At 56.0% G+C, this 21043-nt stretch overlaps 1 protein-coding gene across 4 annotated transcripts in view; it reads left to right on the plus strand.

Annotated features, from left to right (window-relative positions):
• MYT1 (myelin transcription factor 1) overlaps window positions 1–21043 on the plus strand; it is an 80249-nt gene that overhangs the window by 42608 nt on the left and 16598 nt on the right. For 3 of the 4 annotated variants that reach the window (XM_034952122.3, XM_034952125.3, XM_055104539.2), the window contains exons 7-16: window positions 1753–2640; window positions 5361–5495; window positions 6203–6293; window positions 7614–7727; window positions 11137–11351; window positions 12965–13089; window positions 13768–14037; window positions 15832–15986; window positions 17050–17112; window positions 17230–17298. In XM_034952122.3, coding sequence (XP_034808013.1) covers window positions 1753–2640; window positions 5361–5495; window positions 6203–6293; window positions 7614–7727; window positions 11137–11351; window positions 12965–13089; window positions 13768–14037; window positions 15832–15986; window positions 17050–17112; window positions 17230–17298 — 2125 coding nt within the window. The remainder of the gene's footprint in view (window positions 1–1752; window positions 2641–5360; window positions 5496–6202; window positions 6294–7613; window positions 7728–11136; window positions 11352–12964; window positions 13090–13767; window positions 14038–15831; window positions 15987–17049; window positions 17113–17229; window positions 17299–21043) is intronic. The other variant, XM_055104540.2, reaches the window with a different exon arrangement.

Genomic DNA, 21043 nt, shown 5'->3' on the forward strand with positions numbered 1-21043 from the left:
GCCCTGGAGAATTGCAGCCTGTGAGCGGGGAGGGGCTCACTCCGGGCAAGAGAAAGCCCTTCCTGAGAACAAGGCATGTCTTGTCCCAACATGTGCTGGGCTTCCTGGGAGAGAGGTCTGCCCATGGTGTTTATGGGGCCTGTGGTGTGTTTGTGTGTGAACACTGTGTGCATAGGAGAGAGGCAGGACAGACACAGACACGGGGCTGGTGTGTGTGTGTGTGTGCAGTTGTAGTGTGTTTTGGCAGGTGTGTCTGCATGTATATGAGAGAGACAGACAAGGCTGTGTCTCTGTGTGTCTGTAAGTGGGGAAGGGAGGATCTTAGACTGGCCCTCTGTTCTGCCTGGCCCTCTGGGAGACCTGCCTGGGGGCATGGGTGAGAGGTCTGCGTTCCCCTGAGGTACTCACAGGCAGATGCTGAGGAAACACCTCAGGTTGAGCTTCAGGTGATTGAGGACCAGGTGGGGCCTCTGAAAACGGGGTGCCCGGGGAGGCCAAGAGGGGAAGGAGGAAAGCAGACGAGTCCCCCACTTCCTTGTGGGGTCTACCAGGACTGCCATGTTGGAGCACCTAGCCCTTGGCAAAAGTGCATGAAGCAGGTGCTTTGGCCCCTGGGTCCCGGAGGGAGGGGTCTGTGCCCCTGAGAGCCCTGGCAGATCTGTAGAGACCTGGGGTCAGACGAGGCCCAAGGTCCACTCCCCCCACCATCACCACCACTCACCCAGCACTCCCCGAGCTTCTGCAGTGGGGAAGGGTCTGAGATGGATTTCAGAAGCAAAGCCAGAGAGGGTCCTCAACCCCAGCTCCCTTGGGGGGCTCTGGAGTGAGTGCGCTGTCCCGTGGAATCAACATAGTCCTAGATCCCAGGTAGAAAAGACACACATTTTCCTGCTTTCTTATCAAGAAGGGCGTCTGGGGTTCAGCTGTCAACCTGGGCTTGGACTTTCCCCTCCGAAGTGGGTGGATGGCAGGGCCCATTCCTACCACTGTGGGACGTGCTGGCCCAGGTGTCCTTGCTGACAACCCTACGGGGCCTGCATGTGGTGAGCACCTACCATATCTTAGTTTCGTTTTGTTTTTGTTTTGAGAGAGTCTCACTCTGTTGCCCAGGCTGGAGTGCAGGGGCACGATCTTGATTTACTGCAATCTCCTCCTCCTCGGTTCAAGGAATAGCTGGGACTACAGGTGTGCACCACCACGCCCAGCTCATTTTTGTATTTTTAGTAGAGACAGGGTTTCGCCATGTTGGCCAGGCTGGTCTTGAACTCCTGACCTCAGGTGATCCGCCCGCCTCGGCCTCCCAAAGTCCTGGGATTACAGGCGTGAGCCACCGCGCCCATTCTTATTTACTGATTTTCAATTATGAAACAATTATTATTATTTTTTTAAAATCTGACTTGCTGCTTAAGCTCCATTGTATACAATGCAAGTTTATCTGATTTGGGAAAGTAAAGGTGATGGGAGAGGAACATTAAGAAAAAGTATCAAAGTAATTCTTAGTTTAAAAAATACATCAGTGGCCCATGACCTGCCTCCTAAAATATATTCACCGTGATTTCTGGATTCAGGCAGAAGGGTTGACAGAAAGGTCCGTACCAAATCCCCACTTCTGGAGTTTCATGTTTCCCCTTGGCTCCCGTATAAAGAGTGAGTGGTAGGTCAGGTGGAGGGGTGGTGGGTGTGTTGGGGACTGGAGACCTGGAGTCTTCCCACCTGCTCTCTGGCCCCCACGTTGATTTTGATTTTGTGCAGGAAGGAGCCCCGTCAAGTCCCATTTTGGATCCAACCCCATCGGCAGCGCCACTGCCTCCTCCAAGGGCAGCTACGGCAGCTACCAGGGAATCATCGCAACTTCTCTCCTGAACTTGGGTCAAATTGCTGAAGAGACCCTGGTGGAAGAGGACTTGGGCCAGGCGGCCAAGCCAGGTCCTGGCATTGTGCACCTGCTTCAGGAGGCTGCAGAGGGAGCTGCCAGCGAGGAGGGTGAAAAGGGCCTCTTCATCCAGCCAGAGGATGCCGAGGAGGTCGTCGAAGTCACCACCGAGCGCTCCCAGGACCTGTGTCCCCAGTCCCTGGAGGATGCAGCCAGTGAGGAGTCCAGCAAGCAGAAAGGCATCCTGAGTCACGAAGAGGAGGACGAGGAGGAGGAGGAGGAGGAAGAGGAGGAGGAGGAGGATGAAGAAGAGGAAGAGGAAGAGGAGGAGGAAGAGGAAGAGGAGGAGGAGGAAGAGGAGGACGAGGAGGAGGAGGAGGAGGAGGAGGAGGAGGCAGCTCCTGATGTGATCTTTCAGGAAGACACCTCTCACACCTCTGCCCAGAAGGCCTCTGAGCTCCGGGGCCCAGAATCACCCAGTCCCAAGCCTGAGTACTCTGTTATTGTGGAGGTCCGCTCGGATGATGACAAGGACGAGGACACCCACTCCCAGAAGTCAACAGTCACTGACGAGTCGGAGATGCATGACATGATGACCCGGGGAAACCTGGGCCTCCTGGAGCAGGCCATTGCCCTGAAGGCTGAACAGGTGCGCACAGTCTGCGAGCCGGGCTGCCCGCCTGCCGAGCAGAGCCAGCCGGGCCTGGGAGAGCCAGGGAAGGCAGCAAAGCCCCTGGACACTGTGCGGAAGAGTTACTACAGTAAAGGTAGGGCTCAGGGGTGGCCTGGCCCTGCAGACTCATCCTTTCACCCCTGCCCCAGGTGTGCAGATGCAGGCTGAGAGCCCTTCTAGGACAGGGGGCTGGGGGATGGCAGAAAAGCAGACAAAAGGACAAATACATGACACAGACTGTGGTCAGATACTGAGCAAATGGGTTCCCACACTGCTTTACATAGAGCGATCTGGAGCGAGACACAGAGCGGAGACGCGTGAGAAAGAACCAGGTGGGAGAGAGGAGGTGGGAGGGACAGTGACCCACCCATAGTGACTGGTCACAGCAGCATCTGGGGTCTGGAGAGGGTGGGGACCGTCCTGTCCCTTCCACCCCAACTCACACTCGTGGCAGGGATTGTGCTATGACAGAACCCGCTGTTTCCTACAGCCATGCTGGGTCATCCTGATCCTCTCGTGGGGTGGAGACCAGCAGGCAGATGTGAGGGGTGCCCTTGCTCCTCAGAGGGAGCAGCCTGCCGCTGGCTCTGCATCTGTCTCTGGATTCGGTTCTAAAGTGTGCAGGGTACAGGGGAGCCATCCCCTGATCGCACGGAGTGGCTGATGTTGAGGTGAGGATAGACAAGGAGGGCTGCTTGGAGGGGCCTGGGGCTGGGCTGACGTGGTTGGGGAGCAGCTGGGAAGCAGCTGATGTGGTTGGGGAGCAGCTGGGAGCCTGGAGTGCTGAGGTCTGAGGACGAATCCTGAGTAAACGGTTACGGCCTTCATTGTTACTGGGGTGTCAGGGTCTGGACAACAGGCTGGCTCTGCTCTGCTGACTGCCCATCTCAGATTCCTCCTGGGACAGGGGCCTGGGGAGCAGGGCTGGCCAGGGGCTGCTCCCTCAGTGAGCCATGCCAGGGAGGCCAGGCCTTGGACAGGTCAGCTTTGACCCAGCCAGCCTGGTGCAGAGGGCCTCCTGCACCTGGGCACTTGGCCTCTATTCTCCTAAGACTAGGGACCTGCCCTGATCTCGGCCTCTTTTTTCCCCATGTCTAGTCCTGCATCTCTTCTCCAGGTGGACGGGGGCAGTGGGAGTTCTTGGTGCTCTTCCAATGAGTGCCCCCAGGAAGAGTTAGCTGAGACCAGGGAGGGAGCAGATAAGGAGAGAGAACTGGGATGGGAGATGACTCAGGTGCTGGAGCCACGAACCAAAAATGCAGGAGACACGGACTTGCCAACCCTGGGAAGATGCACTTGGGTCATGGGAGAGACAGACCTGAGTGAGACATAATTCAAGGGGCATGATAGGCAGGTCAGTGGAGACACGAGGGACATATTTTCCGGGAACACCAGGCATATGAGACAAGCTCAGGGGAAAGATGCTAAGGGGACACAGGTGGGGACATGGTTTCAGGGTGAGATGGACCCAAAGAATGGCTTTGCGGGGACACCCTTTAGGGCAACCCAGATGGTGGGACAGCTCTTTGGGGACCCAGATTTAGGTCGGCAGTGTCATGCTCCGGCCTTGTGGGGCCATGGGCACAAAGAGACACAGGCTGAAGGTGAGACTTAGGGACAGGTGTTAAGGGCCTGGGGTGGTTACTAGCCTGGGTGTGGTGTGCTTGGGCCGCACAGATCAGCGCAGAATTTGGTGGGACACATATGAGGAACACAGACACCAAGTGACAGCCCTAGGACCAGGTTTTTGAGGGTCTCAGACCTGTGGGACAGACATAGGAGGACCCAGATGCAAGGCATCCTGCCTTCAGGGATAGATTTTCAGTGCATGGACCCAAAGGGACACGGCCCCGGGTGACACAGGTGGCCAAGCTGAGAACACCAGGCAGTGCCCAGCTGGGCTGTGAGTGTCTGTGCAACGTGAACGTGCGGTTCTGGTTCTGAGGGACTGACGTTGGGGCACAGATGCCGCGAGAATTCTGGACAGAGGCCGTGGGACAGGGGTGGCAAGCCCAGGAGGCCGGTGTTGGGCACAGGTTTGGAAGCCCCTCAGGACACCCCTGCCTGTCCACATGGGTGGAAGTCTGACTCCTTTGAACTTGGGGCAGCAGAGCAAGAGCTCCTTCCCTTTGGAGCCCCCTGCTGGGACCCTCCCGCTCTGAGGTGGGAGTTCTGAGTTTGGCTCTGTGACCTCTGCACCCTCCCAAAGGGGACAGCTCTTGTCCAGAGGTGTTTCACTGAGATGTCAGCTCTGCTCTGAGGGTCCTCCGTGTTCCTGCTGGTCCCTACACTCTATAGTGACCGGCCTGGACCTGCAGAGGCTAGATGAGGTCGATAACTGAGATTTGGGTTTAAATTTCTGCCCAGGCATAGATTAGTCATGCAGCCTTGGATAAGTTACTCAACTCCTTTGTCTTCCTCGTTCTGTCAAATCCCAAGGATATCTCCTGGCAGGAATATTGCCAAACGCCTTGACCTCTCTAGGCAAAAGGCTGACCCATGAGGCCTCCACACTGTCAGAGGAGAGAGGAAAGAGGACTCCAGCTGCCATCTGGGTTGTTCTCCTTAAAACGCTGCACAAACTGCTATTTGGGATTGTCAGGGCAGCCTCAGGGCTTCCGCACAGGTAGCCAGCGTGGGCTGGTTTCTTCAGGGTCTCCTGACTGTCCAGCCCCAGTCCCTGTTCAAGCTCATGGGCAGTCTCGCCTCCCTTCTCTCTGGACAGCCAGAGAGAGGGTTCCTGAGCTACCCCTGCCCCCTCTCTGCTCACCACCCAGCTTCCTGGCTCTAACTGATGTGACTTGTGTGTTTTAGATCCTTCAAGAGCTGAGAAGCGTGAGATCAAGTGTCCAACACCAGGCTGTGATGGCACTGGCCACGTTACCGGGTTGTACCCTCACCACCGCAGCCTTTCTGGCTGTCCCCACAAGGATAGGATCCCCCCAGAGAGTGAGTAGCTCTGTGCAGCGTTAGCCCTAACTGTGAAGCTCACGCTGCCTCTGTGGTGTTTGGGTGGTGTCTATGGGGAGGCGTGGCCTGCCCAGGGCCATAACCGTCCCCTTTGGTTTGTCCAGATGCTCATCCTTACATCTCCCCGCTTTCCCCCACAAACTCCCTCAGCCCAAACTTGAGCCCTTTGAGGCTGGGGCCCTGCAACCAGCCCATTTGTCTACCTAGAGACGCCAGTCCGGGTCAGAGCCCACAGTAACAGATCGATGGGAGGGGGACAGGCTAGTGCCATCCAAGCTGGGAATGGAGAGGTCTTCTTGCAGCAACCTCTGTGCCCTGAAAGCTTAGGAAGCAAATACTTGTTCTTATGTTTAGGCTAGAAGCAGTAATTGTGAAAATTAAATTTACAGGAGCAAACCACAGAATGAGAGGTTTTAAAGCTGAGTCTGGTTTCTGCCGCAGGAGGGAGGGACCACAGTGGTGGTGGCGGTGGGGGGCATGCCCTGACCAGGCTGAGGGTGGGGAGTTGTGTCTGCAGGCTCTTGGGGGCTGGAGCTGCCCTGCGTTGCTGTGTCCCCCACCTGCCTACCAAGCAGCAGCCTTTGGACAAGGCTCCTGCACCCTCCTCAGCCTGTGCTCCCCACACAGCTGGTGCTCCCCAGATTCTCTGACAGCCTCGGCTCCCTCCACCCCCTGTTCTCTTACAGTCTTAGCCATGCATGAGAACGTGCTGAAGTGCCCCACTCCTGGCTGCACAGGCCAGGGTCACGTGAACAGCAACCGCAACACGCACAGAAGGTACTTGGACTGAGCTGGGCCGTAGTGGGGGCCAGGGTGGGGGCCGTGGTGGGGGGCTCCACGTGTGGTAGGGCACCTGGGTTGGGCCTGTGTGTCCCTGCCTGGGCCGTGAGCCCGTGACCTGGGACGGGGCTCTGGCCTGCCTGGGGCTCCCTGTGTGCTGCCCTTCTCCCAGCCTGCCGCCCTGAGGAGTGGGTACAAGGTCAGGGCACACCTGGGCGGTGAGGGGCCTTTGTGAGGGCAGAGTGGCAACTGGAGGTGCAGTCACCCAGTGGTGTTGCTGCCTTAATCCTATGAGCTCCCGAGAGAGCAGGGGGCGGCCTGCAGAGGAGGGAGCAATGCACCCTCTGTGAAGAGAGGTACAACAACCATGTGAGAGCCAGGTGAATACTTTGTGTCCTACCCACATTCAGAAAACCTCTGCACACTGGCTCTTGCTCCCGAGTGGGAAGGGCAGACATGAACAGTAACCTCGGCAGGCCAGGACTGTGCTCTGGGCTGCTTTGTGGGAGTTCTGAGGCCCAGGTGGAAGTGAAGCTTCCCGACCACCCTCGAGGTGTAGTTGTTGACTGGTCTTCTATGGTGAGGGGGGACTACTCCCCCAGCCTTACCCTAAGTGCCATGGGTGGCCGTGGCCTCGGTGGGATATGCTTTCCCCCAGCAGGCTTATGCTCAGCTGAAAGGACTGCCAGAGCTTTTGAGGTCACTTCATTTGAAAAGAGGCCAATTCCCCATTACGTCACCTCCCTGGGCTGGCTGAGGGACTGGCGCTGGAGCTCACAGTTAACTTTATTCTGACAGATGAAGCTGCTGCCTCCGTGTCTTAGACTGAGTACTTTCCTGGGCCTGCGTCATCCAGGGTCAGTGCCCAGGCTGTGGTCCAAGTGGGGCCCTGGACTGCCCCAGAGCAGCTAACAGAACAAGCACCAGAGAGGGCTGCAGAATCCAGCCCTGCAAGCTGGGAAGGGAGAGGAAGGGGGTGAGGGCAAGCCTGTCTCCCAGACCCATGCAGAGGAGGCATCTTTGCCCAGAGCTTTCACCTTTAGGATATATTTCATCTTTGTGTGTCCTTGGCATAGAATGTTCCAAAACAGAAACTGACTGGGCAGCTTGTACTGTGAGGGCTCAAGAACAGAGCCAGAGAGAAAACCCCTGTCCTGCAGAATGACAGGGTTATTCCCGGCTCTGGGCTTCTCTGGAGTTCACCTGGAGTTCTCACATCTGAATGACCTTGCCGTGAGACACCCACACACACAGACACCCAGGACAGGACAGGCGTGGAGGGGAAGGCTCAGAAACCCCTCCTCTTCCTTCCTCTAGTTTGTCTGGGTGTCCCATTGCTGCCGCCGAAAAATTAGCCAAATCCCATGAGAAGCAGCAGCCGCAGACAGGAGATCCTTCCAAGAGTAGCTCCAATTCCGATCGGATCCTCAGGTGAGTGAGATGAGCCACAGAACTGAAGAGGCTGCCTCCCAAATGCCTGCAGGGGGCTTCTCAGTCTCCCGCAGGCTGTATGTGCATGTGTGTGAGTGCATGTGTGTGAGTGTACGTGCATGTGAGTGTACGTGCATGTGAGTGTGCACATGCCCCGGGCCCCCCAGGAGCAGAACTGCGGGACACACAGGACAGAGTCTCATGTCTGCCACATTCGCCAGTGCCTCAGCCAAAGCGCAAACTCCTGCACAGTTGCCTCTGCCTCCGACATGGGGCTCTGCCTCCTCGGAGTTGTCTGATGTGACCACTTGAGGCCCCTTGGGGATTCATTTGTGGAGATGCTGGTCCTGTCTGGAAAGAGCAGACTGCACCAGCCAAGGACCACGGACGTCCAGGAAGCACCATGAGCCACTAATCCTTGGCCGTCCTGCCTGTCCCTCCCCGACCCCAGGGATAGACCCCAAGTCAAGGAAGAGGGTGGGTGCAGGCTTTGCTCCCCAGAGTGCTTTGTGGCCCCTGAGGTTCTGAGATCACAGTAGGTGTGTGTGAACATGTGGGAGCGTGTGTGTGCATGTTCACACGCCTGTTTGTGTTTGCATATGTGCGGGTATGTTTACATGTGCGTGCAAGTCCATGTGTATGTGAACACGTGGGAGCGTGTGTGTGCATGTTCACACGCCTGTTTGTGTTTGCATATGTGCGGGTATGTTTACATGTGCGTGCAAGTCCATGTGTGTGTGCACGTGTAGATTTGGCTCTCATCAATAAGGATCTTTCAGAATGTGTCCCCTTAGTGTCCCCTCCTTCCATGTGGCTCTAAGAAGTAAGTGCCACAAATAAGGCCAGAGGCTCAGAGAGTTGCCCAAGGCCACCCTGCCCATCCTGCCTGGCTTCAAAGTCTCTCCTCTATGGAGCTGAGTCCTTGGACCATGGTAGCCACTGTCGAAGAGGACACTTCCACTGCTCCTGTCTTCACCTGCAGACACCCTGCTCCCCACTCCCGTGAGGAACTAGAACTCACACACAGCTCCTCCTCCCCAGCTCTCAGACCCCTGTTCCATATCTGTCTCACCAGACAAGAGTGTAGGAGACCCCGGCTGGGGTGAGTGTGAGTGACTGCATAGCCCCTTCCACTGTCCGCCTCCTTTCGGGGCCCACCTGACCCCGGCCCTTCCTGGCACATCATTGGCAAAGTCCCAGCCAGATGATCTTCGCTGCTCACCTTGGCTGTGTCATACCCAGGCCCTTCCCTGGTCTGCTCCAGAGCGTTCCTCTGAAGGTGCAATTCCCACACGTGGGATCTCTGGGCAGAGCACAGAGACTTGCCTTCCTGCTCTGCGGGCATGCTTGCCATCCCACACACGGGCACCTTCAGCCCTGCAGGTCCTAGCAGGCTGCTTTCCACCAGCTGGCTCTCACAATGGTTTGAAGCTGCTTTTTTCCTCTATCTTATTTGCTGTTCCCTCCAGCTTCCTGTCAGTTGCTAATTCAATCCTTTCCCTCTTTGATCTAAATCACCGATAAAATGTCAAACCGCAGATTTGGCCCCCGTGTGAGGCCAGGCAGGGGTGTCAAACAGGCTCCAACTTTGGAGACTGCACTCCCTGGGACTATGGCCTCAGTTTGTTCACTTATAAAAGTAGGACAACAAACTAAGTCGCTCATGAGGCTCAAGTGACACTCTGCCGCCCTCAGCCCATGGTGAATACTCACTGAACGCTAGAGAGATTGTGGCTAGGGTGGAGGAGGCCTCCCATTACGCCCTTTTGATTCTATCTAGCACACATTTCTGGCTATCGAACTTTGGGGTGTGAGGACAGGCTTTGCAAAGCTTCGTTGGCATCGTGGACGATAAGTGTACAGATTCTGACTGAAGCCTTGGTCAAGGCAGCCATCAACGGTGGTACCAATGTTAAGCTTATTGTTATTATTATTATTTTTAGTGACAGAGTGTCACTCTGTTGCTCAGGCTGGAGTGCAGTGGTTTCAATCATAACTCACTATAACCTTAAACTCCTGGTCTCAAGTGATCCTCCCACCTCAGCCTCCTGAGTACCTAGGAATACAGATGTGCCATCATGCCTGCCTAGTTTTTTTTGTGTGTTTTTTTTTTTTTTTTTTTTTGTAGAGAGTGTCTCACTAGGTTGCCCAAGCCGGGTTCTTACTCCTGGCTTCAACAGACCTGCCTTGGCCTCCAGAAGTGCTTGGATTATAGACATAAGCCACCATACCTGACCCAATGTTAAGTTTAAAGTTAGTTTTTTCCCTCCTGGCCTCACTCTTGCAACTTTTCTATCTGCCACTGGGGTCAGGATCCATCCTGGGGCTCCCACCCTTCCTGGAGAAGGAGAAAACATCCACGTCCTGGTAGCGTTCAGTTCTTCCAGGCCCATCAGAGCTGGCTGTGGTTGCAGGGCTGGCCTGGCGGTCCTCTGCGCTGGGCTCTGTTCTTAGTCCACACTTAAGTTCTCGTAGCACCCAGCACCTTGGAGGCTGTCATTGTCAGCTCCTTCTTAATTCCACTGATTGTACACTTTCCAGACTGAAGTCATTGCTTGGTCCAGACAGGAACAAAAAAAGCCATGGCTGCTTGCCAGGATCTCCTCTTCTCTGAGCTGCCAGGTTCAGAAGCTCCTCTGTGCCTGTGTGGTCACCAGCATCTACCACCAGTCTTCCTGCCCCTGTGCCTTCTATGCCAGTTTCTTCGTGCCATCTTTTGTGCATGTAAAATCCTGAAGTATTCCAAGAGCATTAGTGGCAGTGAACTGAATGCTTGCAGTAGCTTTTTCGTGGCTGTTGCTAACCCTTCCAACAGTTCCTTGAGGGTCCACCTCAACACAGCTTTAAGAAGAGGGCAGCTGAGGGCTGAGTCCCTGGCTGAATGAAGAAGGGTCAGGCCTGGCCCTGAGGCCACTCCTCAGAAATGCACCTGATACAACTAGCGTCTCCTGTAGATTCCTCAGCTTCCTCCTTGCTGGGGAGTTCTAGGTTATGCTGCCTTGGAGTGTCTTGCTATTGTCCTGGGCTATGCTACTCTTTGGCCCTGCCTGATACTCACTCCAGTTGCAGCTGAGCTGTTTGAAACCTGCTCTCCTACGTTCTGGGGAAAATCTTAGGCCCTCCTCTAGCTGATGCTGTCAGCAGGACAGGCCATTGATTATTTGAGGGTCCTATTGCTTCCTCCCTGCAGGCCATTCTTCACGGGCCTGCTCTGGGAGCCCTTGACCCTGGGAGGTGGAACTCTGCCCAGCTTTAGTGGTGGAATATGCAGGGGTAGTGTCTTCCTGAGTCTCCTTCCTCACCAGACGCTGTGAGGCCCCTGCCTGGGCTGCAGATTGGGGTTGGGGAGGGTGGCACGGGATCCCCAGGTCCCATCTCACTGGCTGTGCATCCCTGTACTGCACCCCAGGCCCATGTGCTTCGTGAAGCAGCTCGAGGTCCCTCCATATGGGAGCTACCGGCCCAACGTGGCCCCCGCCACACCCAGGGCCAACTTGGCCAAGGAGCTGGAGAAGTTCTCCAAGGTCACCTTTGACTACGCAAGTTTCGATGCTCAGGTTTTTGGCAAACGCATGCTTGCCCCAAAGATTCAGACCAGCGAAACCTCACCTAAAGCCTTTCAATGTAAGTTGGGGAGAATTGTTCTTGTTTCTCTTCTGTGTTGCTCCTGGGAGGGGCAGGATTCAAGGGGCAGTGGAGGAGGGACCCTCTCGAGGAGCTACTAGGGAGGGAAACTCTACCCTCATGGGAGGACCACGATGCAGGCTGGAGGTCTCAGCTGTCCCGGTGGGCACTGTGGTGGCTTTCTTGGGGCCTGCATCTCACTCCTGCTGCCACCTTCATGTTCCCATTAACATTTATGTGTCTCCTAGTTATTTGTGAAACAAAACCCAGATCCGTTACGGGCGTGTGTGTCCAAAGACTTCAGAGCAACCCCACCAGCATGGTTCACACTGGGAGACGCCACTCTCCCCACTGTCCTCCTGCTACCTGTTTAATCCCAGTGCAGCCGGCTGTCCATTTCCCAGCACTGCCTCTGGGGAGGGTCAGACTGTGGGCTGGGTGGGGCCAGATGACTGCGGGGCTGGGCCCAGTGCCCTGGCAGGAAGCCATTGCTCTCCTGGTGGATACAATGTGTTATCTGTGACATTAGTAACAAATTTTCTGGGTAATTGTACTGACAAAAATCATTCCTACAAATCTTTAAGAACAATCCTTTCTGTCTTGTCTTGTCACTTACTGCCCTAATTTGTGGAATAAGCCCATTAGCCCTGGAAGTGCATGCGAAATGGAAAAGCATTCAGTGTACACATGAGATTGGGAGTGGCGTCGCGGGGCAGATGTTGTCAGCCCCAAACATGACGTGACGAGTTTCCTACATGAGAATAATAAAAGTACTGATTGATGCGGCTGCCAGTGGGGTGTGAGCCTCTCTTCCTAACTTTGACAGAACCTGCTCTTTAGGATGGAGGACTTCCTGCCTCCAGGCACACATGCCTACTTGGATGAGGGAATGCAATGGCGCCAGTGGAGAGGGGGACCGCACGATAAGCTTTCCAATATATCTAGACCTTTCTGGATATACTGGTGACATCGTGATTGCTGAGAACATCGTGCATGAGAGTGATTTTGCAGCTACAGTACAATTGCTAGAAAAGATAACATTCCGTGCCTTCATTTGTCATGTTCATTTGAGCAATAATGTTACTTTTTTAAGGCAGTGATGGTTACCGGGGACACCAAGTCAGCCTAAATATGGGTACACCCTTTTCAGATCATGGGACAAAGTTTTCCTATTTGGGCGATATGGCAAACACTCACCCTATTCACACAATGCTTCAGTTTCTGATAGACAAGTTATTTCTGTTTGAAATATCAGGGCTGCTGGAATGTCTTGGAGGCTTTTACTCCTTTTGCCCAAATTTTCACTGAGCCAGAAACAAGATTGTCTCCTCAGTCCCCCAGAGGAGGGTGGGTGGGGGTGAGGTGTGTGAGGACTTGGGACTGGGATGGGTGGCCAAGCCCCTGGCCCACTTCGATACAGCTGTGCCCTGGGCCCTCCCATCCCTCCCAAAGTGCCCCCTCCCCACTGACTTGTCTGCATTGCTGCCTCTTTTCAAGTTGTATATCAGCCTGGTGTTGTTCCCTTTTTGCAGCCAAACCTTTCCCAAAGGCCTCTTCCCCCAGGCACAGCCCCTCCAGTAGTTATGTGAGGGGCACTTCATCCTCTTCTGCAGGCTTTGACTACTCACAGGACGCCGAGGCTGCACACATGGCTGCCACTGCCATCCTGAACCTCTCCACGCGCTGCTGGGAGATGCCTGAGAACCTCAGCACGAAGCCACAGGACCTCCCCAGCAAGGTTAGTACATCTGCCACAGAGCCTTTCTTGGGAGAGGTGAGTTGGTGGAATTTGCAGTCAGGCCCACCCGCTCTCTGCACAAAATGTCCCTAGGAATGGCTTGTGCCTAGCTGGCAATTCTCATTCTTAACTTTTTCTCCCTCCTGGCCATGGCCCCAAGGACCGCAGAGCTTGGATGGGTCCACCAAGAGAACCTGGTGTGCTGAGTGAAGGGGGACCAAGGGCTGCGAACACAAGTTCCCACGTGTTAGGTTGTGTGCACACCATGCGCCCGCGTGTCTCCCTCTGAGCCTGAGGGTGGTGCACACACATGCCCATGTGTTTCCTTCTGACTCCAGGGCGGTGCACGTGCCCTGTTCACACGTGTTTCCCGCAGTCTTGTGGTTGCTGACACACTCTCCTTGCTCAGAGGACCTAGTCTTACCCGTGTTTATGACATGTCCTGAGGGACTGGTTTTTGTGCTGTTGGGAGGCAAGAGGAATTGTAGGGCCCCCTTCATGGGAAATCAGGAAATGGCAGTTGGATTTTTTCCCTTTCGCTGCCTGTCTGTCCCTGTTGTCCTGCTTCCTTCTATGGGAACCAGTGTTCTGGACTCTGTACGTTTGATTCAAATGGACCAGAAGGCACACACAGGAAGGGGCTGGAATCGCTAACAGATTTCACCTTTGCCGTTGCAGTCTGTGGATATCGAGGTAGACGAAAATGGAACCCTGGACTTGAGCATGCACAAACACCGCAAACGAGAAAATGCTTTCCCCAGCAGCAGCAGCTGCAGCAGCAGCCCCGGTGTGAAGTCTCCCGACGCCTCCCAGCGCCACAGCAGCACCAGTGCCCCCAGCAGCTCCATGACCTCTCCCCAGTCCAGCCAGGCCTCCCGCCAGGACGAGTGGGACCGGCCCCTGGACTACACCAAGCCTAGCCGCCTGAGAGAGGAGGAACCTGAGGAGGTGGGTGCAGGCGCCTGGGCAAGCAGTCAGGCGGCTGCAGCCAGCTTGCCCTGCCTGAGGCTGTTGTGATATTGGCTTTTCAAGGAAGCTTCTCCTCACAGGCTTCTGGAAGAGCCTCGGGGAGCCATCCCTTTTCGTGAAGGGTCCTTCATCTTCTGAGCAGCTGGGACTCAGGGGCTCACCCTCTGGGTGGGATTTTCAGCAGCAGGGTCATGCTGTGCCCTTGTCTGTCAAGAAGCAGGTGGTCTTCTCACCCCTGTGGAGCATGGTGGCCAGTACCAACGTGGGCACTGTGGAGGCACGGGGAGGAGAAAGGCATCGTTCAGATCCCAGGAGTTGATTGGGGAAAAGCTCAGGTTTCTTGGGTTTTGAGCCTCCCACCACCCTGCAGAGCTAACCTGCTGTCCAGGTAGGGGCAGAGCCAGTGAGAGAGCTTAGGACCTGGGCTTAGGATCGCCCATGGTGGGCAGTTCTACGTCCCCGAGTCCAGGACCAACCTGGCATGGGTGCTGGAACTGTGGTCTGGGAAGCAGGGGATCCTTCCCTTTTTAGTTCCTTAAAACATGTGAAAGAAGAATCCTCCGAGGCCACAGCCGGTTCTGGGCTTTTTCCCAAGGAGGTGTGTGTCCGGAAGAGCAAAGTCCAGCTGTGAGGGCAGCCCAGGGTCCAGGGGGCAGCAGCCGCGTGTGTGAGACTAGCGGGCCCCTCTCCCTCTCCTTCCCCTCCCCCAAAGCCCCTCAGGAGGTGGAAGGGGTCCCTGTGGAAGGAGCAGGGCCAGACCCTCAAGGAGGAATGAGGGGGGTGGGGCTAGGCCCCTATGAAGGGTGGGGGCTGGATCAGGCCCCCTCCATAATCCGGCCTCAGTGGGAGGCAGACTTCCTTACCGGCCCTCACACCACCCTCAGGTCACCCCATTTCATAGACGAGCAGCCTGGGAACCCACAACAAGGTCCAATTATCCGAAGACTGTTATTATGCTGGGCCGTGGGCTTCACGGGCATTTCCTCATTTGACCCCCAAAAACCTTTGAGGGGCTGCTGTTATCTCAAGTTGGACAGAGTGGCACCTGGGCCCCAAGAGCCTGAGCCACTTGCCTGGGACACATGCGAGTGCCTGTCAGGACTGGATTTTGAGCTCTGGTTATAGCATCCTGCAGAATGTTGGCCTTCTGACCCTTCCTGGACCCCTGGCCCCTCCGTGGGAGGGACTACGCCCTGCTTATCTGTGTCCACAGCTCTGAGCCTCCATACCCAGCATTCAGTTCGAAGCCTTTATCAAGCACCTGCTGTGGTCAAGGCATCGCACTGGTGGGCGTGGCGGGCCAGGTGGTTTCGAGGTTACTACGAGTGTCGTAATTTGTATGTTATTACCCTCGTTGTGCCATCTCATCTTCATGGCATTTCGGTAACACTTATTTAGTGCCTACTGTCTATTGAGTGCCATCCCTGGCTCTGAAGGGAACTGTATCCTGATGTTTACGCTGTGGAGTGACGTGGCGGAGGGAGGCCAGGGAGGGTGTCAGGAGCCTGCCACGCTGGGCAGCACCAGGCCTCATTTGTAGGGCAACGCAGGACCTCTGGCTGAAGCAGGGGAGGGATCCAGCCCCTCAGGGGTGTTGTCTTCTGTGTTTTGCTGGGGGGAGTTAAGTCTTCCTCCCTTATCCAGAAGATAGGAGACTCCGGGAGATGCTTCTGTGGACACTGTCCTGAAGGGTCCCTCTCCCTCGCCCACTGGGTTGGGCGCCCAGGCCTCCCCGCCAGCCGGTTAAAACATCTCCCTGCTGGTTTTTTGCAGTCAGAGCCAGCAGCCCATTCTTTTGCTTCTTCTGAAGCAGATGACCAGGAAGTGTCGGAAGAGAATTTTGAGGAGCGGAAGTATCCGGGGGAAGTCACCCTGACCAACTTTAAGCTGAAGTTTCTCTCCAAGGACATAAAGAAGGAGCTGCTCACGTAAGTCCCTGTTTGGCTGGCACAGCTCCTAGGGGACCCTCTGTGGCCTGGGGAGGAACAGGCCCTGGTCCCAACCCATGACGACCGGGTCTGCTCAGGCTTTCCCCGACCTGTCCTGACCACCTCGAGCCAGGCAGCCTGTGACAGGAGCCAGGGTATTCAGAGGTTTCCCAACACCTTTGTGTTGTGCTGGGCTTTACTGCAATCTTCTAAAAGTGATTAAAAACAAAGAAATCCCCTGGCCAAGCTCACCAAGCAGGACAGAGCAGGGCAGGGGCAGAGTGGAGGAGAGCTCCTCAGAGAGGTCTGCAGGAAGCCCTCGGGGCACCCAGAGGCCTGGCCCTCTCCCTGAGGCCGCAGCTGGGCACGTTCTGCCCTGGGCTCCATGGCCAAGGCCTGGAATGTACTGCCTCAGGACTCACCACCCTCAACTCTGTCAGCCTGGCTGGCCCAGAGGCTGCGTGTCTGAGCTGGTCCGCACGGGGTTGGAACAGACAGAGTTGCTGATGGATATGAATCAGATGTCAATGACCTTCTGGTCAGCCTTCATTGCCAGCCACCTGTCCTAGGGGACTGTGAGAGGCTGTGCCTGGCACCTGCTCCATAGGTGATCCAGCTCTCACATGTGCTCAGAGTACATTTCTGGGGTCCCTCTTCTCCCCAACCTGAACCCCTCTTGTACCCTCACACTTGTAGCTTGCCCTCCTGGGAGTGGCTGGATCCAGGGAAGGCCTTGCTTCAGGGCCTGGAGAAGGGAAGGAGCTCCTTTGCCTAAATATTCGTGGGCACATACACGTGCACACACAGCACATGTGCGTCAGAGGCATCCTAACTTTAAGCTCAACTTTAATTTGGTTACTTTTTCTTCTTGAGTTAAGTTGTGTGGGAGAAACTTCCAGCCTGAGAGGCACCGGCTGTCCTCCAAGGACTGAGGGGAGGAGGGGCCACCGCTTGGCTCGCGGGTGAGCCGGGAGTGGGCACCAGTCTCCCTCGCAGAGCAGGCTCAGCCTGGGGGGCAGGTACCCACCACTCTCCAGTCTGACACTCTTTTTCCTTTGTCCAGCTGCCCCACCCCTGGCTGTGACGGCAGCGGCCACATCACCGGGAACTACGCCTCCCACCGCAGGTTTGTCTCCTGCTCGGGTCCGTCTGGCCTGGGTGCTTCGTGGTGGGTCTTCCTCCTCTCCTCCTCCTCTGCTCCCCCTCTTTGGCTTACCCCAATATCCCATCTCTTCTCTTTCAGCCTCTCTGGTTGCCCTCTTGCTGACAAGAGCCTCAGAAACCTCATGGCTGCCCACTCTGCTGACCTCAAGTATGTTTGCGCTCCCTGACCTCCTGTCTCTTGGGCGGCACCCTCGCTTTGCTCTCCTTCCATGAGGCTCCTGCCAAAATCAGCCTTCCCCAAGGTGCCAAGCCTCAGCTGGCCCCAGCTCTCCTGAGATGGGCAGAGGGGCAGGGCCATGGAGGGGCCGATTCTGCTTGTGCTGGGGCTGCTCTGCCTGTGTGCACCTGCTCTGAGCTCTGCTGTTTGCCTCTCCGCTGGGGGCTAGGGGCCGCTGCAGGCTCCTGCGCTGCTCTTGCCCCATCCCCCACCCTCCAGCCTCTCCTGAAGATCCCCGACAGGGCTGTCTGGGCCTGCTTTCTCACTGCCCTAGAGATTTGGGAAAAGCCCAGAAGCGACCAGGAAACGTAAGCCCTGCCGTGGCTCGGCAGGCCGCAGGCTGTGCGGCTCTTGCTAAATGAACTGAACGTTGATAATGAAGAGAAAGCTCCTTCCCCTCCCCTCTCCTGTCATGCTCCAGCTGCTTCTGCCTTGGCCCTGATGCCCTCCCCCCATGCTCATGCCTTCTCTTTGCTGGGCTCACCCGTTTCTGCTTCTGTACCTCCCTGCCCCTACCTAAAACATGGGCAGGGCAGGCCCTGCAGGCACCAGCTATAGCTTGCTGGACAGTCCTGCACAACCAGGCGCAAGCACCCAGAGGTTTCCAGGGGTCAGTGTCCTCCTGGGGCTGGAGTCAGGGACTGTTATTGCCTTTGGTTTTCATGCCTCCAGTTGTGCTGTGACTCCTCAGCCTGTGTGACCCTGAGCCATGGGGAGCTCCTCCTGCGCACCGGGGCCGAGCTGAGGCCTTGGAGGAAGGGGGTCCCATTCTTGTCTCCTCAGGTCACCCCTCTCCAGGGGTGTCCCTCCCTCCCATAGGCCTCTGTGTTGGGGGCCCTGAATCCAGGTCAACACACCCTGGCTTATTCCATTCTGGGGCCAGACAGGATCCTGGGCACTGGTGCCTCTAAGATGAGGAAATGAACTTGCTGAAGCCTTCTAGGGACCTTGGCTGGCTCAGAGCTGGACAGAAAGCTCTAGGTCTCCCAGAGCCCCCACCAGCAGCCTTGTCTCTGTTCCCCTCTGGAGGCTGGTCTGGCCCCAGCAGCCAGGAGGAGTGTGTCATGAGGCCCTTCAGTTCTCACAGGGTGGGGTGCAGCATCTAAGTTTCCTTCCTGGAAGTTAATAGCTTCAACATAAGCATTTTCTGAGGCTGAGATCACCACAGCAGCTGCACACATTGACTTATTCATTCATTCTGCCGCCCACTTTGTCTAGTCCTAGAAACCCAGGAAACACTCAGTCCTGCAGCTTCTGGGACTGTCCTCTCTCCCTCTTGCCTTCTTCTCTTGCCATCTTTCTTGCATTCCTTTTTCCTTTTCCAATTCTGCGTTCTTTTCCGTGATTAGTTTCCATGGTTTTTCCCATTTGGGCCTGAATAATTTAAGAGGAGAAATGTGGCTGCAGGCACTCAGTGGCCCCAAATGTCACCATGTCCTTTCTGTCCTGTGAAGTGGATGCTTGGGTGGATGAAAGGAGCCTGGCACAGTTCGGGCCTGGAGACATGGCCGTCTGGGAGAGTTAGTGCTTTTTTAAGACTAAGAGCCTGTGAAGAACCTTAACGCCAAACTTCTTTAGAAATAACGACCAAAAGCCTCCCCTGTGTGAAAGTGAACTGCTCATCAGCATCAGCAGGGTTTGGGCAGGCAGCCAAGGCCTCCAGGCTCCTTCAGAAACTCCACTCTCCCCCAGGGGCCTTTCCGTGGGAGGCCACTTCCTTTCCTCCCTCCGACCACTGCATGAGCTTGGGATGATGGTGGTCTCACCCCGCCACGTGTCCTGGTGTACCAACCTCCTTGCTCTCTGCCACCTACTGTGTGAGGCGGCATCGGGCACTGGCCCCTCCTGATCAGCCTTGTGGCAGCCATGGGTGATGGTGGCCTTGGGACAAACGAGGTTCCTTTCATGACCTCCCTGTCCACACCTGGCTGCAGCGACAGTCAGATGATGTGTGTTCTGTGTTTTAAGTGAATCCCAAGGGCGTTCACTCTTCCCTCCCATGTGTCTGATGTGGTCAAGGGCTGCGAGGACATGGCTGCCTCGGGCCACTCAGCTCATCTTGTGTTGGGAGTTGAGCTGCAACCACACACACCTGCCAGGGCATGACAGGCTTTGTGCAGGGTGAAGAATGCCTGTCCACAGCACAGGGATGGGGCTTAGAGAGGTGGGACCTGATGTGTATTGCCAAGGTAGAGGGTGCCCCTCAGACACGGTGTTCCCTTCTGCCCAGATGGGGCACTCAGAAGCAGGTGGTGGGAGGGGTGGATGTGGCTCCAGATTCCTGCAGCTGACCCTGGGGGTCCACAGGGCCATAAGGGGCATGCAGAGGGGACACCTGCTCCTCTGACTATGTGAGTACTTTCCTCTCTGGGACACAACTCTTGAGAAAAGCCATTGAATCGGGCCTTAGTGAGGACTGCAGGATGGCCCCCCCTGTGTGTTAGGTACTGCCGGCCCCTTGGGAGTTATACCCCCACCTGAGACTCACTCACAGATGCCATCGGGAAGTATCTCCTCTGCTGTTGATGCCACTCACAGCCCAATGCTGTGCTTATCCCCGTCGAGGCCTGGAGCTGCTGTGGGTCTGTCACTCCGGCCACCTGAGTGGCCACTTGCCCACCGCACTGAACCTGAGCTCTACCTCATGCTTTGCTGCCACCGAGACAAGGAGCTGGAGCCCCAAGTGGCCACTTGGACAGCTGCCAACCCAGGAAGGAGAGGCAGGCCATCTTCAGTTCTCTTGGCTGGCCAGCAAGGTATCCAATGTGTGGCCCACAGGGCAAGGATGAAGGAATGTGAGGCTCCCCAGGAGGGCACCCCAAGAAAACTCCTAGGGGCCGAAGAGAAGGTTGCAAGAGGTGGGGCCAGCCCTGCTGTGCCGCCATAGCCCTTTGGGTGCCAGGCTGTGCCCGGCTTCATCTTCCTCCAAGCGAGGAGATGTCCTGTCCCAGTGGCCGGATGTCACATGTGCTGGTGGAAGACTCCGGTGAGGAAGGGCCAGCAGCACGGAAAGTGAGACGTCCTCCCTGGGGTCTGAGCTCCACTGCAAAGTGCCTTTGAGCAGCAGGTGATCTGGACACAAGCACTGAACTCTTGCCTGGCTCCTGCAGGGTCAGGGGTCAGGAGGGGTGAGGCACAGAGAGCAGGCCTGACGGGGGATGGATCTACCCGCAGAATCAGGTCACCTCCTCCCACTCTCTAACATCAGCAGGAACTCACATATTTGTTCCTCAGTGGACATTTGGAAGAAAATAACATCCGTGCTTGTAATATTAAAGTGGAATTTTGTACCACCTTATGTGATACATTCGTCAAATAGTTTTGGGTGTGTAAAGTTGGACTTTTGTGTTTCTCCTCCTTACTCTCTGCTGTAAGCCACTGGCTGTGTGAACTCTGCAGTCATGCTACACAACAGCCAGGCCTGGCATGGCCAGCGCCATCTGCTCTGCAGCAGGTGTGCAAAAAGGCCTCTGTTCATTTACCAGCCCATGGTGGCCACCCTTTGTGAGGGCAAGCTCCCAGCCCGTCCAAGAAGATGAACTGGTCTTAGGCTGTGCTTCAAGTTATGGCTCAGATATGCTCTGAATGCCTTTAGTCCAGCCCGGACCCTACAGAAGTCCAAGCTGGGGGCCCTTCGTGTCCTTGGCTGCAGTGGACCCTGTAGGCCTGTCCCAGT

The sequence above is a fragment of the Pan paniscus genome, chromosome 21, assembly GCF_029289425.2.
Source record: "Pan paniscus chromosome 21, NHGRI_mPanPan1-v2.0_pri, whole genome shotgun sequence".
Classification (NCBI taxonomy): Eukaryota; Metazoa; Chordata; class Mammalia; order Primates; family Hominidae; genus Pan; species Pan paniscus.